Source organism: Cnephaeus nilssonii, assembly GCF_951640355.1.
Source record: "Cnephaeus nilssonii genome assembly, chromosome: 5".
In the NCBI taxonomy this organism is placed as follows: Eukaryota; Metazoa; Chordata; class Mammalia; order Chiroptera; family Vespertilionidae; genus Cnephaeus; species Cnephaeus nilssonii.
The window spans coordinates 91177153-91200689 of record NC_137076.1 but is presented as its reverse complement, the minus strand read 5'-3'; the positions used below and the strand labels follow the sequence as shown (position 1 = coordinate 91200689).

The 23537-nt window shown below is 48.2% G+C and overlaps 1 protein-coding gene across 1 annotated transcript in view; it reads right to left on the bottom strand.

The window, feature by feature from the left end:
* The window catches only part of GALNT10 (polypeptide N-acetylgalactosaminyltransferase 10), a 181052-nt gene that overhangs the window by 62165 nt on the left and 95350 nt on the right, over positions 1-23537 (bottom strand). Inside the window, exon 4 of the mRNA XM_079770745.1 lies at positions 16180-16346. Within this exon, the coding sequence (XP_079626871.1) occupies positions 16180-16346 (167 nt within the window). The remainder of the gene's footprint in view (positions 1-16179; positions 16347-23537) is intronic.

Below are 23537 nucleotides of genomic sequence, written 5' to 3'. Positions count from 1 at the left end.
GGAACCAACACTGGCCGACTTGTTCTCATCCCAATACCTGGAAAAAGTTACTCAATTAACTTTTTACTCCAGAGTGCCATCGAATTGATGAGGCATTTATGAAGGAAAAGATAATGTATCTTCCCCATGCCCCTTCGGAAAGATATTTTCTCTTGTCACTGAAGATAAACATGGGAAAGGATCCCTCTCTGTATCGAGGCAGGTGTCAGAAGGAAGAAGAAAACAAGAGCAGACATTTATATCTTTATGATGAACATGGTGTGAATAGCACGGCATGGGGGTGATAAACTATTTGAAAGGGCATTCTCTAATTGGGCTGATTAACATCCAAGTCGGTGCTGCACACAGACAATGGGATCAAAGACTGTAATGAAAATGATATCCCCCAAACACACGGCTGTCCATCATGATGCAAATGACAGAAGAGAAATAAAGGGCCGATGATACACAAATGATTTCCATGCTCCGTGCATCACCAGACATTTATTTTGGGGCCCGGGCCGTGGAGGAAGAAGAATAGGATTGATCTAAGGCAGTTATAAACCACCACTGGTGGATAAATATACATCTTCTCGCTCTATGCAGGAGCAGGTATTCAGAACAAGGTGGCTCATAGACAGACAGCTCTTTAAATGACACCTTGCAATTACATTACAGCCTTCCAGCGGATAATAAACCTTCAATGTCTTGAATAATTTAAAATTTTCCAGGGGCATGAAGGTTGAAGGCAAAGAAAATCACACTCTGCTTTAGAGGGAGAAAAAAATCCTTAGCAAATCAACTGTGGGAATTCTGGCAGAAAAAGACCCAGTTTTTCATTCATTGTCCTAATAAGAGGATATTTCATCCCAGCTCAACCTAGCCCCCGATTTTCAAAGCCAAAGAGCCAGCAGTGAATGGATCTTTGAGAAAAAACTGTGGAAAATAAAAGGCATTAAATCCTTACACACTCTTCCTTGCACCACAGAGAAAGTAATACATAATAAATAGTATATTACTCTGGAGCCAAATAAACTTGAGCTTGGATCCTGACTCTGCCACTCGCTTGATGTGTGAACTGGATCTTTCTAATTCTGTTTCCTCATCTGTAATATCAGGACAATAATGCCAATCTCATAGGATTCAGGGAGCTCAATTAATAGTTCCTGGCACAGAGTGTTAATAAATGGTGGCATTTATTATTGTTTTTTAAGTTATTAATAAAGACTAGAGGCCCGGTGCACGAAATTGGTGCACGGGGGAGGGGGTTCCCCTCAGCCCAACCTGCACCCTCTCCAATCTGGGACCCCTTGGTGGGTGCCCAACTGCCGGTTTAGGCCCAATCCTGGGGATCGGGCCTAAACTGATAGTCGGACATCCCTCTCACAATCCTGGACCGCTGGCTCCTAATCGCTCACCTGCCTGCCTGGTAGCCCACCTGCCTGCCTGGTAGCCCTAACTGCCCCCCGCTGCCAGCCAGGTCACCCCTAACTGCTCCCTCCCTGCCGGCCTGGTTGCTCCTAACTGCCCCCCCCCCCACCGGCCTGGTCACCCCTTACTGCCCCCCTGCCGGCCTGGTCGCTCCCAACTCCCCCCCCCCCGCCCCCGCTGCTGGCCTGGTCACCCCAAACAGCCTGCTGTTCAGTCGTTTGATCGTCCCTCACTAACCGCCCCCCACCGGCCTGGTCGCCCCACCCAGCCTGCTTGTTCAGTCATTTGGTCATCCCTCACTAATCCCCCTTGCTGGCCTGGTTGTAGGCAGCCATCTTGTGAGGATGTGATAGTCAATTTGCATATTACCTCTTTATTATATAGGATAGTTTAAATTTTGGGGTCTTTAAGGCATAGCTACAAAGGAGGTGGAAGGGGGAAAATGGAAAAGAGGAGAGAGGAACAGAGAGTGTCGTATCAAGGAATGTTATGGCATCGGGTTAAGCCATGGTTACTCTGAACCAGCCGCTGTTCTAAGCCCTCTACGAGGAATTTCTCCGTGAAGCTGCACAACTCTTTAAGGCAGTAGCCCAGTTTTACCCACGGAGGCACAGAGAGGTTTTTGTACTAGTTCAATGTCACTCTACCTTCTGACTCTAAAGCTGGGGTTCTCAGAAGCCAAGGACTCAAAGCCCAGACAACTTCAGGTTTAAGTTTTACATTTAAGTTTAAAAAAATAATAATTTGCACATGCTTAATTTTATGCTGTTATAAAAACAGTAGGATCTACAGAGGAATTGGTGGTCATAAAATTCGGTTCCTGGCACTGCCAAGGTGGGCCTTTGTAATTAAGTTGGCTGTAGACATTGGCAAACATCCAAAGAAATTGTCAAGAGAAGAAATGTCTTTGTTAGATGACTAAAAATGTTCAGTCCTGTTGAGTTCGTGATTAGCTAAAATGTTAGAATAGGGTGGATATCTGACTGCATTAGTTGAGGGATTTATTCACCGATGAGCTTTGGCCCATATATTAAGTCAGCCAAGGTTGATAAAAAAAGGACATAACCGGTATCTCTATCTGCTGCTGCAGCCTTGCCCTTTGGGCACCCTGGGTGGTCCTGCCAGCAGCCGTATACCCCATGGGGACAGCCTGGACTGGGATATGACTGCATGCCTGTGTACCTGACTTCTGGAGGCGCCTGGCCAGCCATGGGTGCTCCGTGGATGAGGGCAGGGCTTTGTCCTCAGCCGGCCATATGACTACCGTGCCTGATGGGTCTCTCCTTTTCCCATCACTAAAATGTGCAGGCTCGGGGAGATTCCTGGAAACAGTGCAGAAAGCCCCGAGCTCTGAAGTCGTGCTGCCAGAACACAGTGGAAAGCCTCGATTTCTTCCAGATTTAAAAATAGACTTTGTGTGTGGGTAGCTTGCAAGCGCCTGAACCTGAGCTTTTGCACGTGGAGAGCTCTAAGGGATAGGATCCGTGGGAGTGTGGAAGAAATATTTAAAAATAAAAGCTGACATGTGAATAGAACCGGAGTGTCTGTTCTTGAACTTACTCTACCACATTTTTTAGAAATTTATTTTGCAGTGGAAGGAACTTGGGGGTGGGGATACAAACAGAGTTTTCTGAAACCTGGAGGGAGTCATGGGAAGATCATGGCAGACAGACATCCCATTGATGGACGTGGCAAGGAGGAGGGCTTTAATTCGCTATCAGGAATCGCTCTCCTGAGAGCTGTCTGGTTGATCGTGACATAGCAGGACAGATGTGGCACAGAACAGAAGTGGCACTGGCACCCTGAGGTGGCCACCAGAACTGCCGATCTCGCCTCATGGGAAACTTGGCAGCAAACATAAGCAGGTGAGCACAATGAGCTGGAAGAACCAATGGCCGGGTGCCCTGATTTGAGCTTTTTCTATTTCCAAAGCCATGAACGTGGTTAGAAGTGGGCTCATATGGAGGAAGCACTTTGGGGGCAGAAATGTTCACAGGTGTGTTTTAAATGTCCCCAGACTGAAGAGGAGGCCTTTGAAATCAGGTGGTCCAGGTTGGAGGAGATATTGGCCTACCCCAGAATAGATGGGATCCGTAACAGAAAAGGCAGGGACCCAAGCACATTCTCACGTAAAAAAAAAAAAAAAAATTTCTATTGGACATTTCAGAATGAATTTATTCCATGCCTGGTGAATTTAGAGTTATGGGCTTGGATGCAGCCTCAAACAGGTGATTATGGTAATTTAGAGAGAAAGTACCAGGCCATTTCTGTCACAAGGACGTTCCGGCTCGAAAATAATAGTGCCTCCTCATATTTATAGTGCTGAATACTTTCCAAAGTGCTCTCTCATCTATTATCTCATTTGATCCTTACAAGTGGGCAGAGATGTAGGTTGTGGCTCAGCTGTGGGGCTCTGAACGAGACCTTTGCCCTCTCCGGCTTCAGTTTCCCGGTGTGGCTCTCAAGACCACTTGCATCAAATTCTCAGACACGCTTGCTGGTTTGGCTCAGTGGATAGAGTATCGGCCCGAGGACTGAAGGGTCCCAAGTTCAATTTCAGTCAAGGGCATGTACCTCAGTTACAGGCTCCATCCTGGCCCTGGTCAGGGCCTGTGTGGGTGGTAACCAATTAATGTGTCTCTCTCACATTGATGTTTCTCTCTCTGCCTCTCCCCTTCCCTTCCACTCTCTCTAAAAATCAATGGAAAAACATTAACAAAACAAAACAATAACAAAAAAATTCCCGGAGAGCTGGGCATCATGCAGATTCCTGGGCTCTACCCCGACCGAGGACCCGGACTGTGGCTGGCACAGGGCCGGGGAGCCTGCATGTTAAACATACTTTCCAGGTGATTCTTAGGCACACCAAAATCCCAGAACCCCTGTTCTGGTTATTTCATAAGTCCTCAGCTCTGAGATCTTGTCATACGAAACACACACTCAGCAACTAAAAAAATTCCTGAAAGAGGATAAAATCCTGATGAGTGGGGAGAAAGCAGTGTGTGCCGGCCCAGTGTCTGTGCTCTCCCAGATAATAACAGCCTCTCAAGGATATAATTAGTGCCCTCGAAGCTGGAATATGACTGTTTAATAATTTAAGTGAGATCATCAGGATTAATGAACAGCAGTTGAAATTAAATGTGGGCCATAAATCCACACAGGCCGGTTACAGCGAGGCAAGTGTTTATGACAAGGCATTCTGGGAACAGGGGTCTGGTTGTGGCTGAAGGCATCCTAACTTACGCCCTTCCACAGGGCCCTGTGCTTGCACTAAGGTAACGCAGGGCATATCCAGATAAAGAAATCACCATCCATCCAACTGTATAATAAAACAAGGATTTGTGATATGTGGCCTGCTGTTTCCATAACCCAGTATTTGCCATGTCTGTGCATCAAAGGAAGGGAGAGGGAGGAGAGAGAGAAACATCGATTGGCTGCCTCCTGCACACCTCCTACTGGCGATCACGCCCAGAACCCAAGCATGTTTCCTGACCAGGAATCGAACTGGCGACCTCTTGGTGCATGGGACGACACTCAACCAACTGAGCCACACCAGCCAGGGCTGTCCTACTGTAACTTTTACCTCATGAGGCTCTTTCACATTCCCAATTTCATCTCATCCCTTAACAAGACATTGAGGTAGATGGGGTAGCTCAGCGCTCACATCCCCTGTTGCAGTTAATAGTAATAGTAACCGCCAGCAACAAGGACCCTGTACTGAACTCCGACCAAGTGCCGGAGTGACGGAAACCCAACCCCAACTAGTTTACATAAGCAGGGAAGGTGCTGGTTCATGGGATGGGGAAAGACAGGGGTGAACCGGCCCGAAGTACATCCGGATTTAGGTCCGGTTCGCAGGCACCACAGGTCGGCCCCCTGGATGGATCACCATGGCAGGAGGATGGGATACCGCTGGCCGGATGGCTGGAGCCCGCTCATGGCCGGCTGGTATTACTGACTGGCTGTTCCCCCAGGATCACAAGGAACAGGTGACAGGCGAGGAGTTGTTCACCCAACTGATTACGTCCCCATTGGTCCTCGGCCTGAAAACTGGAAGGAGGCAGTCCGCATCTCCGCGAAGGATATTTAGAGTCACCTCTGCTCGGGAAGAGGGTCTATTTATGGCCATTTTCATCCATTCATGAGCTGAAGTGCCGCTTCCTCTGGCCTGTGGCCGCGGGGCCGTGCTTTCTGGGAAAGGTCAGAGCTGGGCTTTCCTCCCGCCGGGTTAAAACAATCCTGCCGGCTGGGGAGAGGTTCTGGGAAGGTTATTGTTAGTTTGAGTTTTCCATTAACAGAGCCTGGCGTGCAGTTATTATTCAGAATATTCTAGACCATATATTTTGACAGCGTACAGGAAAAAACAACTTACAGGTTCTGAGAAGAGTGGGCAGAAAACATAGCCTTATGATTCCACCTGTTTCCACCCTCCCTGCAGATTATTAGCAATGCCCAATAAACCCATCCATTACCAGGCACGGGAGCGGAGGGCAAACAGGAGGTGGGGGGAGGTATTGGCTATCTGAGGTTCCTGGTTGCTCATAAATAATGTGGGCATCTCTGAAGGGGTCTGCATTCATGAAGCACACAAAATTAATTTTTTTTTTATTATGCTGGGATGAATGAGTGTTTTGGTCTTTCGGGAGAAGAAGCTGATTATACACAAGAATCCCAATGGTGGGAAAGGGCAGCGTGCATGCTAATACTTGGTAGAAAGCAATGGCCCTACATCACGCAAGAGGAAAGGATGTTACCATGGTCTTCACGCGGGTCGGTTTCTTTGTTCTCCAGAATGATGCCAAAATGACATTTTCATGAGATTCTTCTATTTGAGACAGTCAAGAGAATAAAAAGAGAAGAGAGAAATTAAACTTTCAATGCTCAAGAATACTATGTCTCCTGACGGCTGCAATTTCCTCCTTTTGATTTTTGGAATCAGTGGGTGACAGAGAAACGTGTGGATGTGGCCTTCCTGTCTTCAGGGTTTGTCACGCAGGGCCTGTTCCGGCTATGAAAGCAGTAACATTTTAAGCCTCCGGTGTTTACAGATCTGAAGGTGTCTCTGGATTCAAATCAAACCAAAGCTGGCTCTGGAATCTGGCTGCCTGATCAACAGGCGCCTGAGCCTTCCAGGGCCTGGAAGTTCTGTCCGGGAACCGGGAAGAGGCCCTGACGTATCTCCGTGCAATCGGTCCATTTTGCAGCTGCCCGCGGGCCGGGTGCTGGGCAGCAGGGTGGAGGTAATGCCCTCTTTTGGGCCAACGCGCTTCATTAAGCTTCTAGAACCAACAGTATGGAGAGGATCTGGCTAATAGGGTGAATGGAAGCTGTAGAACACACCTGTTAGGCATATGGGTATGTATCAAAGGCCATGGCTGAGCACTTCATATCTTTAGTGAAAAGTTTTGTGGTTTTTACCTAAAAGCTGTTTTATTTAGGCAGTGGGGCCTGGAGAGGAGGCACATTTCTTGTGTTTTGGTTTGGTTTGACCTCTTTACTAAATGCGACGTTTTCCTGCCCTAACCGGTTTGCTCAGTGGATAGAGCGTCAGCCTGAGGACTGAAGGGTCCCAGGTTCGATTCCGGTCAAGAGCATGTACCATGGTTGTGGGCACATCCTCAGTGGGGGGTGTGCAGGAGGCAGCTAATCGATGTTTCTCTCTCATCGATGTTTCTAACTATCCCTCTCCCTTCCTCTCTGTAAAAAAATCAATAAAATATATTTATAAATAAATAAATAAATAAATAAATAAATGCAACATGTTCCCTTAGGTGAATGTTGGCTACCAGAGGCTTCCCATAAAATTAGATATAAGTTTAAAGTGCTTACAACAGTGTCTGGCACACAGTAAGTGCCACATAGGCGTTAGGTAGCATTATTATTATTATTATTATTATTATTATTATTATTATCACTGCCATTTCTATTCCCCTTGGTGATGCAGAGAAAATCAGCCTTCCAGCCATCGAGCTAAACATGAATGACGGGAAAGGGACTTGGTAGGTTTGGACTGGATCTTACTTTTACTTCAGCCTCTAACCTCATCTCCCTCCAGACCCCGAGTAAATAATATTCACTCCGCCAGCCCTCAGCTGGCAGAGAGGAGCTTTCGACTATGACGGGAGGGGGTAGCTCTGTGACCCTCTCGCTGGGGACCGTAATCAAAGGCGCTCCAATAACCTGCTCCACTGGGTTTTGCTTCCCCCCATTATGGTTTTAAGAGAACAATAACACAGCAGGAAAGGTTAGACTGCAATCCTCACAAGAAAACCAGCAGAATATCAGCAATTTAGCACCGTTTTTCTGCACCAAGTTTTTAAAATGTAGAAGGCTCACCTGCCTCGGTAGAAGCGTCACCTTTCTGAAAATATAACAGCTATTTTCCACCACAGAAACGATTCTTTCCCAAATATCAGAGCTTTTGATGCTTCAGATGCAATCTGAGCGATTTGTTTGATTTGCTTTTTTTTTTTTGCTCTCCCAGTAAATCATTTATACAGCCCTTGATTCACAAAATCCTGAGTTTTTTAAAGATGCACAAAATATCCTATGAACATATTGACTCCTGCCTCCTGTGTTCCTGCCAGCTCTCCACCAAAAGGTTTATAGATTCCCCTCATTATAAACGAATTGATATTCTGTAACGATTAAATCTTCTTAGCAGTTCTCTCCTTGGAGTTTGAGAGGGAAGAGTGAGGATGTCAGAGATATTAAAGGAGAAGGGAAGGAAGGGACTCAAGAGCCTGTGGATTTTCTTAGTGGGAAGACACCCTAGAGGCTGATCCTGAAGACGTGGGATTCTTAAAATTACGGAAGCCACCGTGGGGCAGCTCAACGCCTCCCGTCAAATGGGATTACTAACCAGGAGGAGACTAATGCAGGGAAGCAGTTTAAGCCACCGACCACCAACCTCTCTGAGCCTCAGTTTTGTCATCTGTAAGATGGACCAGCTTCCCTCGCACTCATATTTTCGTAGAGGGAACAATGTTTCACTTCTGGGGTGGCAGGGGGAGGAGATGCCTGGCAGGCAAAGTATGAGCTGTGATTCTACCTGCACGACCTGCTTTATCCTCTCCTCCCTGTGATGTGCTCACTGCGCAGGCTCTGCCCTCAGCTGGTACACCTCTCCCGCGTCAATTTGCTTAGGAGGAAGTGGGATGAACAGACCCATGTAGTGTTCTTTGGATCAGCCTAACAACACAGCTAATATTCTGGTTTATCGGACTCCTATTTCTACTTCACTATAAATGCTCAGAGGAAGCGAGGTGCAATAGTCACTTTATAATGACAAGGGGAAACGATTGGAGAAAGTTAAATGAAAGAAACCAGGATATAAAAGTTACATATGACTGGATGTCTACTACACAAATTGCAATGTAAAGGGACTAAATGTAGATTCCTATTATGAAATATTATCTATTAAAAAACAGACGAGTTAGCTCTCTGTCTGTTGACCCGAGAGATGTCTGTGATACATTAGCAGAAAAAAAAGAAGAAGAAGAAGAACAATGTGTACAGGACAATCCCAGTAAAGGGGGAACTAGCATGTAAAGGTTATGGGTTAAGGTTCTAGAATCAGAATGCATAGTTTTAAATCAGGGCTCTGCCTCTTTGAGCTAAAGTACACATTGGCCACGTAACCTCTCTATATCTCAGTTTTCTCATCTGTAAATGGGGATGAAGATATCACTACCCTTTTTAAGTAGGAAAAAGTGGTATTCATGCTGGGAATAATAGAACTCGTGGTTGTGCTGAGGCAATGAATGAGTGAATGCACTTAGCACACAGTAAATGCTCAGTAAGTCTTAGCTCTTGTTATATGGGGGTTACATGTTAGTATTATTATGCAGACGATCTAGAATGGTACACACCAGACTGTTAGCATTAGTCACCTCAGGTGGGATGAAACTAGAGGGAGATTAGGAGGGTACGAAAAAGAAAAATGGAAATAAAAAGACACCGGGAACCAAAGAAAATATACAAATGGCAGATAAGCATGTGAAAAAAATGTTCAGTAGCAAATGTCATAAGGGAATTGCAAATTAAAACAATGATGAGCTACCACTACACACCTATTAGAATGGCAAAAATCCAAAATACTGACACCACCAAATGCTAGGGAGGGTGTGGAGCATCAAGAACTCATGTTCAATGCCGATGGGAGACAGAGTGACAGATTCTTACACAACTAAACATACTCTTATCCAGCAATTGCACAACTGGGATACATACCTTAGTGACCTGAAAACTTATGTGCACACAAAAACCTGCACACAGATATTTACAGCAGCTTTTCATAATTGCCAAAACTTAGAAGCCACCAAGATGTCCTTCGGTAGAAGCGTGGATGGATAAACTGTGGTAACATCCAGACAATGCAATATTATTCAGTGCTAAAAGGAAATGAGCTACAAGCCATAAAAAGGCAAGAGGGAACCTTGAATGAATATTCCTAGGTGAGAGAAGCCAGTCTGAAAAGGCTGCATACTGCATGATTCCAATTATATTAGGCATGCTGGAAAAGACAAAACTATGGAGACAGTTCAAAGCTGAATGGTTGCCAGGGGTTATGCGGGAGGGAGGGGTGAGTAGACAAAGCACCAAGGATTTTTAGGGCAGTGAAACAATTTTGTATGATACTATAATGGTGGCTATATGTCAGTATACATTTGTCCAAACCCATAAAGTGTACAACACCAAGAGTAAATCCTAATATAAACTATGGATTTTTTGTCAACACAGGTTCACCAGTTGTAACAAATGTACCACTCTAGTGCAGGTATAGGACATTGATGAGGGAGGGGGCAGTGTGGGCCAGTCTATGTGCGTATAGAGTGTGGAGGGGTAAAATCGCTCTAAAAATAGTCTAACAAACATACAAACATTGTGTGTGTGTGTGGGGGGGGGGGGGGGAGGAGGGGAAGCCTAAATGTTAACATTTTCTCCTTGATTCCTGGCCCGCACTCCTGGCTGTTCCCTCTGCCAGGAACTTTCTTCCCCCTCCCCTACCCCAGGGAGGAAGTCTACTTATCACGCAGGATTGAGTTCAGCAGAAATTTTCTCTGGGAAGTCGTCTCTGTGCCCCACAGCACCTGGACCTCCACCGATTGGCACATATACCATGGCCTTACGACTGCCCCTTACCATGTCTGCCTGCCCTACTGGGTGAGAGCCTTTGAAGGGAAGTCTATTTTATTCCTGCTGTACCCCCAGCACCTAGTGCCGTGTCCAGCAGAGTCACTTCATGAGTTTTGTTGAATGCATGGCTATGAATGAAATCAGGACAGATGTAGAGAAAAACAAGCAACCTTAGGTTGAAAGAACCCAAGCAATAAAGTGAGCCCAACAGCGGTGGTCACATTGGAAGCGGTGGCCACTCAACAGCGGTGGTCACACTGGAAGCAAACGGAGGTTGTTTAAGAGAGATGACAAGAACCGAGGCATGGATGCTTACGGGGCAGGTTCAGTGGGGCACGTTGAAATGAAGATACTTACTGAGCATTTACTGTGTGCCAACACTCTACCAGGAGCTCTGCAAGTACCTGCTTAAGAAGCTCCTTTTGGGGAGCCCGGCCCTGGGTACGTTTTTGCTGGTTTGTTTGTTGGTAGGAAGTGGAGTTGGGGAAAATGCTGTCAGTGAGCTTGTTATACCACAGCCTTTCATTTCTGTACCTCATCATCCCAGGCAGCCTGTAGCTCATCCGAAGACAATGACCCTTCCCATGACTACATATCCAATTTTTCTAGAAAACCAGCTCTGCTCAAAAGTGGGGAAGGGAAGAAGAGGGACAGAAAGAAACAAATGAACAAAGGGCTTTCTTGTGTTGCCTGACAAAAATCTCCTCTCCGGGCAGTGAGACCTGGAGGCAGGTCCGCTACCCGACACCCTCACCTCTCTCGCAAGTGCAGAAACACCCCCGTGTCCTCCGCATCCTCAAGCAAAGCCCACACGTCTGAAGAGCTTCTGAGGCCCTGGGTCTGCAGTGCCCTATTTGTAAGCACGGCCAGGGCTCTTCCGGTGTCCGTGGCGGCCTCCACGCGAGTCCCCAGTGCTGCCTGCACAGAGCTCTGGATCTTATTTCAAGAACTCATCCGCTCCAATTTTGTCTCCTACCCAAGGTCTCGACCCTTAGCTGAATTTCAATTAGTTGCCCTGAGGATCCTGGAGGAGACTCATTTCAGAGGAAAATGCCTTCTGCGAGGCAGCACCAATCCAGCCTGAAGTTAGTGTCTATGAATTTCAACTCTGAGAACTGCCACTGCTCACCGGGCCCAGAGAAATGTCTTTCGCGATGGCCCATATCTGCCATACTTGAGACAAGCCTCTCCGTAATTCTGAAATTGTTTCTCCCAAATCTCATTTTCAAGACAATCACCGCTGAGTAAGTTTTCTTCCAAAGCTGCCTTGAGAATTGCTTCTTGAAACAAGAATAATGATTGCTTTTCTGAAAAAATGCAGGTTGCAAACTCTGACAGCCGATGTGCAGGACAGAGGGGAGTGAGGTTAAGAGTTCTCCTCTGGGTTCTATGCGTGATTCATTGAGAAAATGGGGCAACAATCAGGGACGCTGGTCTTCATTGTCATCGGTGAAATGGGACAGTATTTGGTCTCCTCTCTATCTTATTGGGTGTGGGGATGGCACCACACTGGATTAATATTTCTGCTCTCTGGAGAAACAGATGCACTTGCAGAAATGTCAGTCTTATAAGATTTATCTTTCTCAAGAAAGTTTTTATGGGGGTGACAGGGAGGGTCATGTTATTTTTATCCCCGAGGATAACATTCAGGAAATTGGAATATTAGAAGTGCAAACCATTAGAGTCCAGGACTGGCCGTGCTGGATAATGAGCTCCTTTTAGCAGGAAGTTTGCTGTTTAATACAATGGAAAAGTAATTTATCGAGAAGTGTCCGTGGGGACAGAAAGGAGTAATGCACTTCTGCAGCTGTTTCAGGTAACCAGATGAGGCGAGGAGGGACAAGGTTGTTCTAGGAGCCTGCAGATGGGGGTCTTGTCTCCTCTGCAACCAGCTAGCTGTGGCTCCGAGTTAAGCCTGCCCACTGCTCCAGGCCTTGGGTCTCCCACTTGTAAAATGAGCAGGCTGAGGTACAGCTGTGACTTCCACACATTTTAAAGCAACAGAGCTCCTCTTAGTGAATGATTTTCAGAAACCAAATACAGACCATGCCAGGAGAGGTCCCTGAACCCCACCTGCACCTGTAAGGTTCTCCGTACCTTTCTATACCCCGAGGCATTCCTGGGCCTTCACCTGCTCCGAGGTGCATGGCGACAGCTAGTAGCTTAGATGACCTTGAAATTCTTTTATCATCGAACAAGGAGAAATGCTTGCTTCTAATCTAGCTGACGCTTGGTTTCTTCTACCTTTGGAGGGCTGATGCCTTGTGATGCTCAGAGAGGGACCTGTTAAGGGCTGTGGGACCACCCCCAGGACAGCTGATGCTTCAGAAAACAGGTGACAGGGACACAAAGATGTGGGCCAGCATCAGTCACAGAAGAAACTGCTGGATCTTCCACAGCCACATCTATCTCGCTGGCTGAAAATGACCCTGTGGCTAGTGATGTTTTTCTGTGTGTGTGATTGTAGCTACCATACAGTTCCTTCCTCTCTCCTTCCCTCCTCATTCATTCATTCATTCATTCATTTCACTCACTAATTCACAAACAGTTATTCATCACCTGCTTGTAGAACACAAGTGGTCTAGTGAGGAAGACTGACAATGAATAGGTCAACAAACAGCCATGTGATCACACATGCAGCACAGTGACTAGTGGTAGTGGCGGGAGACCTAACTGAAGATGGTGCGAGAGGAGCCAGCCGTGGGAAGAGCTGGGAAGAGGATGTCCAGGTGGAGGGAGCAGCACGGGAAGATCCCCAGGCAGGAAGGAGCTTGGCGTGCTCTGGGACAGAGAGCCCTGCCGTGTCTGTGGGAGCGACAGAGCCAGCGAGTGAGTGCAACCCTCAGGAACGACCTGGCAATGAGCCTGCTCGGAGCAGGCAGCCATGCCTGCAGGAAGGCTCGGGTGCTCGCCCCAAGGAGCAGAAGTGGTTTATGCTGCAGCAGAGTGCATGGAACCCAGTAATCACATGGGCAATGCGCTCGCTTATCTTCCTTTTCACTGTCCGGCTGCAAGCCCTGGGCCTGTGGTGGTTGGCCCAGACTGGGAGACGGCGAGGCCGGGAGAGGAGACTGGTCAACGGAAGCAGAAGAGAGGGAGAACAAGGTCGTGGCGGAGATCATCCACACCCTCGTATTCCCAAGGACTACGTACAGATGTGAAAACTGAACAGTGAAGAAGGCAGACAGGGGAAAAATGGACTCATTTGGATTATGGTGTTGGAAGAGAGCTCTATGGATACCCGGGACCACCAGAAAGATGAAGAAGTGGGCCCCAGAGCAAATTAAGCCTGAAACATCACTGGAGGCAGAGACGACAAAAATGAAGCTGCCCCCTCTTTGGGCACATCACGAGGAGGCAGGGTGCTTTGGAAAAGACGATGATGCTGGGAAAACTAGACGGCGGCAGGAAAAGAGGAAGACCAAACATGAGCCAGGCTGACTCCCCGAGAGGAGCCGCAGGCAGGCGTCTGCAGGAGCCCAGCAGGGCTGCTGAGGACAGGACGTGGTGGACAGCACTCCTCTGCAGGAACACCAGGAGTCGGAGCCGATTCAACAGCACACAGCACAGAGCAAGGGTCCTGGGCTCTGAGCCCGCAGGCCTGGGTGTTCCGCTCACTGGCTGTGTGACTCTGGGCAAGACACTTAACCCCGGTCCCTCACCAGAGACTCACCATCCCAGGGCCTCCCTCACAGGTTGCTGCCAAGAACAAATGGGATGATGTATGGGCCTGGCACATGGAAATGGCCCCCTACATGGTGAATGGGCAGGAGACAGTTTAGGGGGGAGGTGAGACAACAGAACTTTGTTCAGTGTTTTACAATTCGCAAAGCGCTTTCACCCACAGAAAGCGGAAGGCTGCACCTGCACCTCCGCATCTGTACATTTACCCCCGACTCCCTCCCCGACAACCAGACATAAATATCAGTAACAACACCAAGCTTGTTAATTTCTAGGGGTCACTGCGTGCCAGGCACCATCCTAAGCACTTTACATATAGTTCATTTAATAGTCACAGCCCCTGAAGAGGGAAGTACTGTTGTGGTCCCATTTTACAGCTGAGGGAACTGAAGCACAGAGGTCAGGTGACTGGGTCAAGGTCACAGATCTGATAAGTGAGAGGACAGGATCAAAGATGTAACTACTGCCAGGCTATCTGCTAACGACCAGGGCTATGGAGACAAGGAGACACACCCCTCCCTGGCTTCAGTGGACTCACGGACCTCACTTCAGGGACACAGGTAAATCTCACATAAGGTGCGGTAACCATGGTGGCCAAGTATTAAGGGAACAGAGGGAAAGAGCTCTGCTCATTCACTCATCAAATGTGTATGTTTGATGAGTGAACAAGACCAATGTGGTGGCCCCTGCTCTTAGAAGGTACAGTCTAGTAGGGGGGACATACAACCAGGCAATGCTTACACATATAATGTGTACACAGTATACTTATTTGCAATTTGGTTCTGCCTGTGATAAGGAAAAGTAAAGGGTCCCATGAGAACGAGTGTAGGCCAAGAGTTAGGGAAGGCTTTCTGATACGTGTGTCTAGGGGTGTGTGTGTCTGTGTGTGTGCACACATACTCTCACACACACTCACACATCCCACTGAGGCCTCTGTGCTAAAGGCATGTAATTAAGAATGTAGCATTGAAAATGGGTTGACAGGGAGGTCTGCTTACTTATTCTGGAGAGTTCTTAGAACCCCCGCTTCACTATGTATTAGTGCCTCTACAAGAAGGTGAGCAGACGAAAGGATTTCTCGTGATTTGTTGCAACTGGTGAAACCTCTGACGCAAAGAATAAGCTTGAGGCTACTGGCTGCAGGGCAGTGTGGTCTAGTGGGTGAGATCACGCTTGGGGTCAGGCAGGCATGGTTTGGTCACATCACCACTTAAGAGCTGTGTGACCAAAGGTAAGTCACTTAACCTGCGAGCCCCAGTTTTCTCATCTGTTAAATGGTGTGGCAGATACTGTAAGGGGCTCACTTAACTCCTTCTCTAACCCACTGCTCCCCTTCCTGCCTCCACTAGAGAGGCCCCAAACCAAAGCGCCCCCATGGCCCAGCCACCCTGGCAGATAGGGGTGCCCAATGCTAGAGTTGTGGACAAACGCCTCTCCTGAATAAGAAGACTTTCCTGGGTAAGAAGGCAAAGCCTTGGAAGGGGGAGACCTTGTCCTCTTCGCCCTTCCTCCTTCTTCCTGAGGCACAGCAGCCATTTTGTGACCATGAGGAGGAGGAAGCGGAAAGAGAGAAGCCTGGTTGGTTCTTGGATGATAGCCTTGAGCAGCTGTGCCAATCCCGAATCTCATTATAAAACAAATGATTGAATAAATAAATGAAGTAACCCCTTACTGGTTTGAACTGCTGTTTACCAAGTTTTCTGTTGTTTGCAGCTTAATGCCTTTCTACAGTGCTACCAATGGGGTAAGAATAGAACCTACGTCATGGGTTGCCGCGAGGATGCAACAAGATAATGCGTACGTGCCAGGTTCGTGTGCGTGCCAGTCACAGCAAGCACTGGTAAGTGGAGACTATGTTGGTGCTGCGGAAGGCAGGAAAACCTGCCACCCCCGTGGCAAGCAAGTCCCTGGTTGGAGCATGGAGGGCAGGAACTGGGTGGATGGCCCTACCTCGATCACTGAAGTCGTCAACCAGCACAATCTCGGCGATCAGCTCCGGGGGCGAGCGGTTCAGCACGCTGTGGACGGTGCGCAGCAGGGAGGACCAGCCCTCATTGTGGAAGGGGATGATGATGCTGGTGTTGGGGAGCGTCTCCAGGTAGCGCTTGCTGTTGCAGCTAGAGAGACACACGGGGGACAGGGAGAGGACAGTTGTCAAGAGAACGCAGGCATGTGGTTCGGCCAACTGCAAATCCCCTTCTTCTCCAGCCTTTCGGGAAGAAGTGAAAGCCGGAGACACCTCTGTCACTGCAGAACCTTCTCCTCCTTGGCATCCTGAAGGCCTGCCTCCAACCCCTGGGCACGTACTCCACAGGGGTAAGTATACGAGACCCAAAACGACGACAGCCAATGCTGATGGAGCAGCACTGGGATTGAGTGCTGTCCACGCATGAACTCGTTTCAGCCTCGATCATGATTGGAACGTGGTGCCCATCCTCAAGACTCCATGTGGAGGACAGCCCGTCAGTAACTCTACCCCACCCCCCCTCCCCGCACACTCCTCCCCAATGGAGGGCAAACCATTTATGCATGAGTTCCGAAGAATACACTGGGCCTCTCCCTGTCCCTCCCTGGGCTCTACCGGGAAAGGGGCATTTTCTCCTCTGCTCTCTAGCAGCCCTAGGGCAAGCTGGAGGGCGGAAGGCCCTGCCTCAGTGGGCCTTTAACATCATTAGAACACCCAGAAGAATGGCCAGAGTCCCTTAATATCATCAAATACCTAGTTGGTGTTCAAATTTCCTGGATCTTCTTGTGCCTTTTTACAGTTGGTTTATATAAATCAGTACCCAGACAAGGCTCATATTCTGCCTTTAGCTAATGTGTCTCCTAAGTCTCTCTCTCTTTTTTTTTTAAATTGCAGAATCTAAATGGTGGGAACTTGCGCTTTCAGCGTACAATTCTTTCAACTTGTCTGTATGTCGGATAATTTTCAGAAAGAAATGTTGGGAGAAAAAGTGGGCCAGGGTTCATGAGTTTCAAATTCTCTCCGCTGGAGGCACCGAGGGAGGCTGGGGCAGAGGATTAAACTCTTGGATTCTGGCGGTGAGCTCAGGTGCAGCCGTGTGAACGAACTCCTCTGGTTCTGGAAGCCCGGTTTGGAAGGAGAAGCCAGCCCCTCTCTTTCCCCTTGGGACTCTGGAATTCTTGCATGTCCCCTCGTGCTCTTCCACCCGGCTGGACTCTTTATATCCAGGCCTCATATAGCCCCTCGCCTCCCCTTTCCTCACCTCTTTCATCCCTTTGATCATTTCAGCCAGCCTTCTCCAACTTCACTCTATCCGCCTTCAAAAATAAACGGAAGCACTTTTTTTCTTTAAAAAATCCCTTCCCCTTAACTCAGCTGGGTCTTTTGTGGCCAAGAAAAACAGGTGACATCTAGTTTGCTACAAAAGGTCCTGCCTTCCATCCAATTTCACAGGAGGCTGGCGTGACTGAAGCAGCATGGGGCGGGTTGAGGGGGTTAGCTGTCATAAATTGCCTGGAGTCCAAGGGGTGAAATACAATAGAGCTATTACCCAGTGGAGAGCCCTGGCTCTCTGAAACCCCAGAGCGGGGCCCCACAGCCTGCCGGTAGTTAACATGACCAGCATCGTATAGTAAGGGAAGTAGACAAGGCTGCAACAGACTAAATTCACTTCTAATCTAATCCAGTCCTGGAACTAAAGATTACTCAGAACTCAACTAAAGGCTCAGCTTGAATGATAAGCCTGAACATGTGCCTTTTTTTCTTCTCTTGGTCTCCTCTCTTTTTCTCCCTCTTCTCTCTACCCATCCATCCACCCACCCACCCATCCATCCATCCATCCATCCATCCATCCATCCATCCATCCATTTAATTACTAAATAGACAAAAAATGGCATTTTGACTTTCGCCATTGGCACTAGTCAGTAGTTTGGTCCCAGCTTAGTAGAGGCTCTTTGTTTAAATAAAAATAATTGTGTGGCATGCTGACATGAATCCCTCCAGTGTCCGGCAGGAAACTTAGTTCCACAGACCAGGCCACTGGCCACCTTCCTGTTGCCAAAAGCCCCGCCACCCACCTTTGCCAGAGCCACAGTGGACCCCCCCTCCCACTTAGCAGTCCCCTTTAAGACCTGTCTGCACGCTGTGTCTTGAGACGTCCACACTGGCTGGTGGCCTATGCCCAGCTCCTTTGTGTATGGTGAACACAGCGCATCCCCTCGCCGAAGCCTTCAGACAGCAGCCCAGGGAATGTGGTCTCCAGGAAGGGGAAACTAGGGCACTGCTGCCCATGAAAGCGGCTCAGTTTGGCTGTGATCAGACAACAATAACCTCTGCCTCCCCGCGGTGCATTGTGCCTGATGGTTCCCAAAGCACTCTCCCTTCTCTCTCCTCTAAATCGGCACCAGCCCCCGAGGAGGGAGATGAACGAGGGAGTGCTCACCCCATTTCCCACACGGAAAACAGAGCCCAGACAGGTAAGTGACTTGGATCTAGGACTCAAATATAGATACTGCCTACTTAAAATAACACTTATATGTGTGTGTGTTTCTTGATAAAACTGTTAACTGCTCAGAGTAAAAGTCTGGAAAACGCAGAAAAGCTGAAGGACAACGGATAATGGCAGCAGCGTCCTGCCCAACGCGCCCACCTGCGGCGGACCTCTGCCCTCTTCTCTGAACGTATACCTGCTTCTGCAACACGACATCCAAATCTTTGTGGGTTCCCAGATGCAGCATGGCTTCCTGGGCCCATCCTTGGGCAGGACCAGATAGAGCGATGCCCTTGCAGAGGGTCAAAGCAGTGACATGGGGAACCTTCCAGCGCACAATCTGGACGTCCTCTTGGCTCAGGATCTCTGGCCCCAGATGGCGCCATAAAACAAGAGCACCTTACAACTAAGACCTGAGTGAAGAACATTCTGCCCTTTGCACAAGCACTCCCACCATCATCTGGTCACACACAGCCTGGTAAGGTCCCTACTCTGACAGGGCGAGGTTAAGTTAGGGGTGCAGAGCACGAGGTCAGCAAGGCACGATCGGGGGTGTTCCCCGACACACACTGAAGCAGTGAAAGGAGTACAAAATGAATGTACATCAATAGGGAAAGTTTCAATAAATGTGAAAATTCAAACTATAGAATACTGATAAGCAGTTGCCAAATAAGGTGGAAGATGACAATGGTGATAGGAGAAACTATCTGTTCAGGATTCCCATTATGCCAGGTAATGTTCTAAGCACTTTGGCGGGATTAATGTCATTTCACAGTCATAATGCTCTTAGGAGGCAGGGACTGTCATTGCCTCCATTACAAAGAGTAGACAAGGCAGCGAGAAGTTAAGTAACCGGTTAAGGTCAAATAGCTGGTAAGGGCTGGAGCCTGGATTTAAACCCATCTGCCCTTCATACGTATTATGTTCTTTTTTTTTTAAATATATTTTATTGATTTTTTTTTTACAGAGAGGAAGGGAGAGGGATAGAGAGCTAGAAACATCGATGAGAGAGAATCATCGACCAGCTGCCTCCTGCACACCCCCCCACCAGGGATGTGCCCGCAGCCAATGTACATGCCCTTGACCGGAATCGAACCTGGGACCCTTCAGTCCGCAGACCAACGCTCTATCCATTGAGCCAAACCGGTTTCGGCCGTGTTATGTTCTTACAGGGATAGTGTGTCAATGCTATTAATTATGTAAGCAAAAAGAACAAATAGATCAAAACCAAAAATTGAGGGAACTAAGTAGGAGCCTGAAGTCCTGCCTCTAGTGTCTGCTCCGCATGCAACAATGCCAGTCTTCTCGCTGGGCCTTACTTGTGTCAATAAGGGGGCTGCACTGAGCAATGGCAAGGCTGTGTGCCTGCTCTGTATCCCCTCTCCTATTCCTGTCTTCCTAGTCTTATGGCAATAACATCCTGACTTTCCACGGGGGATCTCCCACCCCTCATTTCTATAAGGTTTGGGGGGGAGATCCTTGCTTTCCTTGAGGATGAGCAAGGGAGCCTGGCTCAGCCGATCAGAGCATTGCAGCTCCCCAGCCACAGTGATGGGTTCAAGGACGGGCACCGGTAAATCAGAGTAAATCTTTGCTGAGACAACTGGGAGCGAGGTAAGCTCTTTTCAGCTGAGACCCAGCATGCGAGGATACAAGTCTGGTCTGCCTGGGGCCACCATGTAGACGGTCCCCTGTCTTAAAATGATTGACAGAATAGAAAACAGAGCCAAGAGTTGGAGAGAGGGGTTCCTGCTGGCATCACTTAGGGACCTGAACCCAGCCATGGCTGAAGTCAAGGTCTACTCCTGGCCTTTTCAGTTACACGAGCCGATACATTTTCTTTCCTTAAGTCAGCTGGAGTTAGGTTTCTGTCACTTGTAACTGAGAGAATCCCTGCTGATGCAACTGGATGCTCTTTAAGCCTTTCAGTGGAATGAACCTGTTTTGGACCTAATGGTGCCTTCTGAAGGGCAGAGGCAGAAACTCCTGCTCCCGGGAGTTGTCTCCAACCTGAAGGCGCAGCCTCTCTTTCCAGCTGCAGGAAGAGAGCGCTGCTCATTCACTGACTCGGAGAAAGCAGCCTGGGCGGTGGGCGCGGGAGGCAGTGGAGGACTAGGAGCTGACCGAGCTCATTTGTGACAGAGCGGGCCCCAATTTAACATTCCCTAAAGGGTTCTGAACTCTTGGAACACAAAGATGAAATTAATACACTGGCCCTTAAGATGCGCCCTCGGGGCACACTGCGGGAACACTAGAATATAAAAGAAAAGAAGTCAAAATCAGAGGGAAGCGTTGCAAAAATCTTCCCTCTGCATCAACTTTGAAATAGAAAAATCCAACCATTTAGAAGGGAACTATAAAACACATTTGATTCCAGCCAACAAACCTGACATTGTCTGTGCCTGGACTTGGGTTCAAATCCTGACCGCCACCCCCCAGCTGTGAGACCCAGGGTTAGGTTCCATCCCTTGCTGAGCCTCAGTTTCCTTATCTGGGAAAGGGGGATGGTAACACCATGAGAATGGTAACACCACAGCCCTGTGGAGGAAGAAGTAGCTAGCTCTGTCCTTGGAGGCAGAGGAGTCAGTGTGGAGAACTCACAGCAGAGCATGCTAACTTCAATTCTCTTGGAGTCTGGGGTGGCCATCCCAGGAAAGAGCACGAGGCTTCAGTAAGAGTTTTGCTCTTGTAGTCATGTATCCCACTCTTGGTACCCCAGACCTCAGCCAGTTCATGGCTCAAAGCATTCTCATTTCCTTATTCTCAATCGTTTGTGTATTCCAGAAATGTTTACTGAGCACCTACTATGTGACACACACTATGCTATGCCCTGGGATTACAATGGGGAGGAACAAGCTGTTGTCCCTGTCCCATGGGATACAGAGTGAGATGGGGGAGCAGACAAATAATATAAGCAGTAACAGAGGATAACTTTCCCTCACTGCCTGTGAGTGTGAGATGAAGACAGACTCAGAACAGCCTGGAAAGACAGGGAGTGAAGGCGCTATGAGTGGCGCATCCACACGCCCAGCCCTGTGCCTTGCAGACAGCGAGTAGGTGACGAATGGCTGCTGGGTTGAACTAGAGCTAGAAGGGCCTAGTCCAACGCTTTTGTTTTCCACGTGAGGGTGTGAGGCTTGGAGAGGGGATGAGACAGGCACTGGCTTCCTCTTTAGCACAGCCTGGCTGGCATCAGAGGAGCCAGAGGATGACTGTGACAACCTGGCCCCGGCTGACATCTTCAGGAAGGTCCCTTTCCGGTCAGGCTTTGCTGACAGCCAGTTGCACTCACCTGCTCTTCCCTCTTCTCAACAGACAGGAAGGGGAACCACAGAGGATTATTAATATTAATTAGGCACCTCTGCACCATCCTTCACCACCAATTTCGCACCCCCTAACCGCACCAGGGACTTCAGATCAAGCAGTATTTAAAGGACCCTGGTTGTGCTGTCTTTTCTTCCCCTCTGAATTCACATTTTACAAACCCTTTGTTCAGATCACATCTAGTTTTAAGACAGTTGTAAAAATAACAATTTTTTTTAAAAAGCCCACAGCAAAATCCAAGTTTCTTCACCCAGCTGTCCCACATGACAGAACCGGCCCTCCTGCAGCTGCAACAGGCAGTGTATCCCACGGGCTCCCACTTTAAACACAGGCTGACAGCAGGAAGTAGGGGCTCCGGCCGTCAATGTGGTCTGCAAGGTCCAGGTGCTGGAATTACCAGCATGAGAGGACAGCCGTAAGGACCACACCTCAGATCCCGGTTGGGTGCCAGCTGCCAGGCAAATGTTAGGAAGAAATGGGCTTTAATATCAAGATTCTTAATGATGCATGAAAGAGAAGAGGAGAAACAAAAGGTAAAGATACGTGTTCTTTGCCACGGTTTCCAGAAGCAGAGACCTGGAAACACGCGGTCTGCCTGTACCTGTCTGCCTGCCAACAGAAGAAGGGTTGAATAGATTAGATCCCTGTGGCATATTACACAGCTATTAGGAATACCTTAGAGATGTGACCATAATATATTAAACAAACGAAGATACTTGTAAAATAAAATATATAATAGAACAGTCATATTTTTATAAAACAAAACCCCAAACCTCTTGATATATCTATACATGTAGCCTAAGCAAAGGAAAAAACTATAGAAAGCTAAACTGTTACCATCCACTACCTGGGCAGATTTAAGAATAGAGAGAGGAGTGTATATGGTGGGGCGTGGGGGGAGAGGGGAGGGGGGACTACTGATTTTCCCACTCAAAAAAAGTGCGGAAAGGAGGCTTACAATTAGGAGGGAATTATGTTCTGTTCTCGGTAAGAACAGCTGCTCTGTGCTTGTCTTATCATGCTGCCCTTGATACCATCTTAATGAAGGGAGAGAATTGGTAATCGCCTTTATCTTCCAGTCATTATTCTCTTTTTCCTTAAATCCTTTCAAGGCCAATACCACTTAGCAACTAAACTCATCTCTGTGGCCAACGTTACTGAGTGCCTTTTATCTGCTCCTGGACAAGAGAGGTAAAGGAACGCAACCTGAGTAGTCTGCTGGTTGCGTCCATTTATCCGGCCAGTCCTGCTTGCTATGTCTGGTCCAAGAACCTTCATGAACAAAGGGCGAGAATTTAAGAATGTCTCCCTCCTTCTCCGTGAAGAATGGGTCTCAGTCTGTGTGTGATGCAGCAGAAAGAGCACATGCTTGGGTCCAGGTCCGTGTCTTCTTTGCCTTCTCTTGGCTGTGTGAACTGCAAGCAAAGAGCTGAACTTTCCCCCAGCTCAGCTTGTCCACCTGTAAAATGGAGCTAGTGAACCCCATCAGATACAATTCCAGAGAGGCTGGAATCACACAGGAGTTGTGAC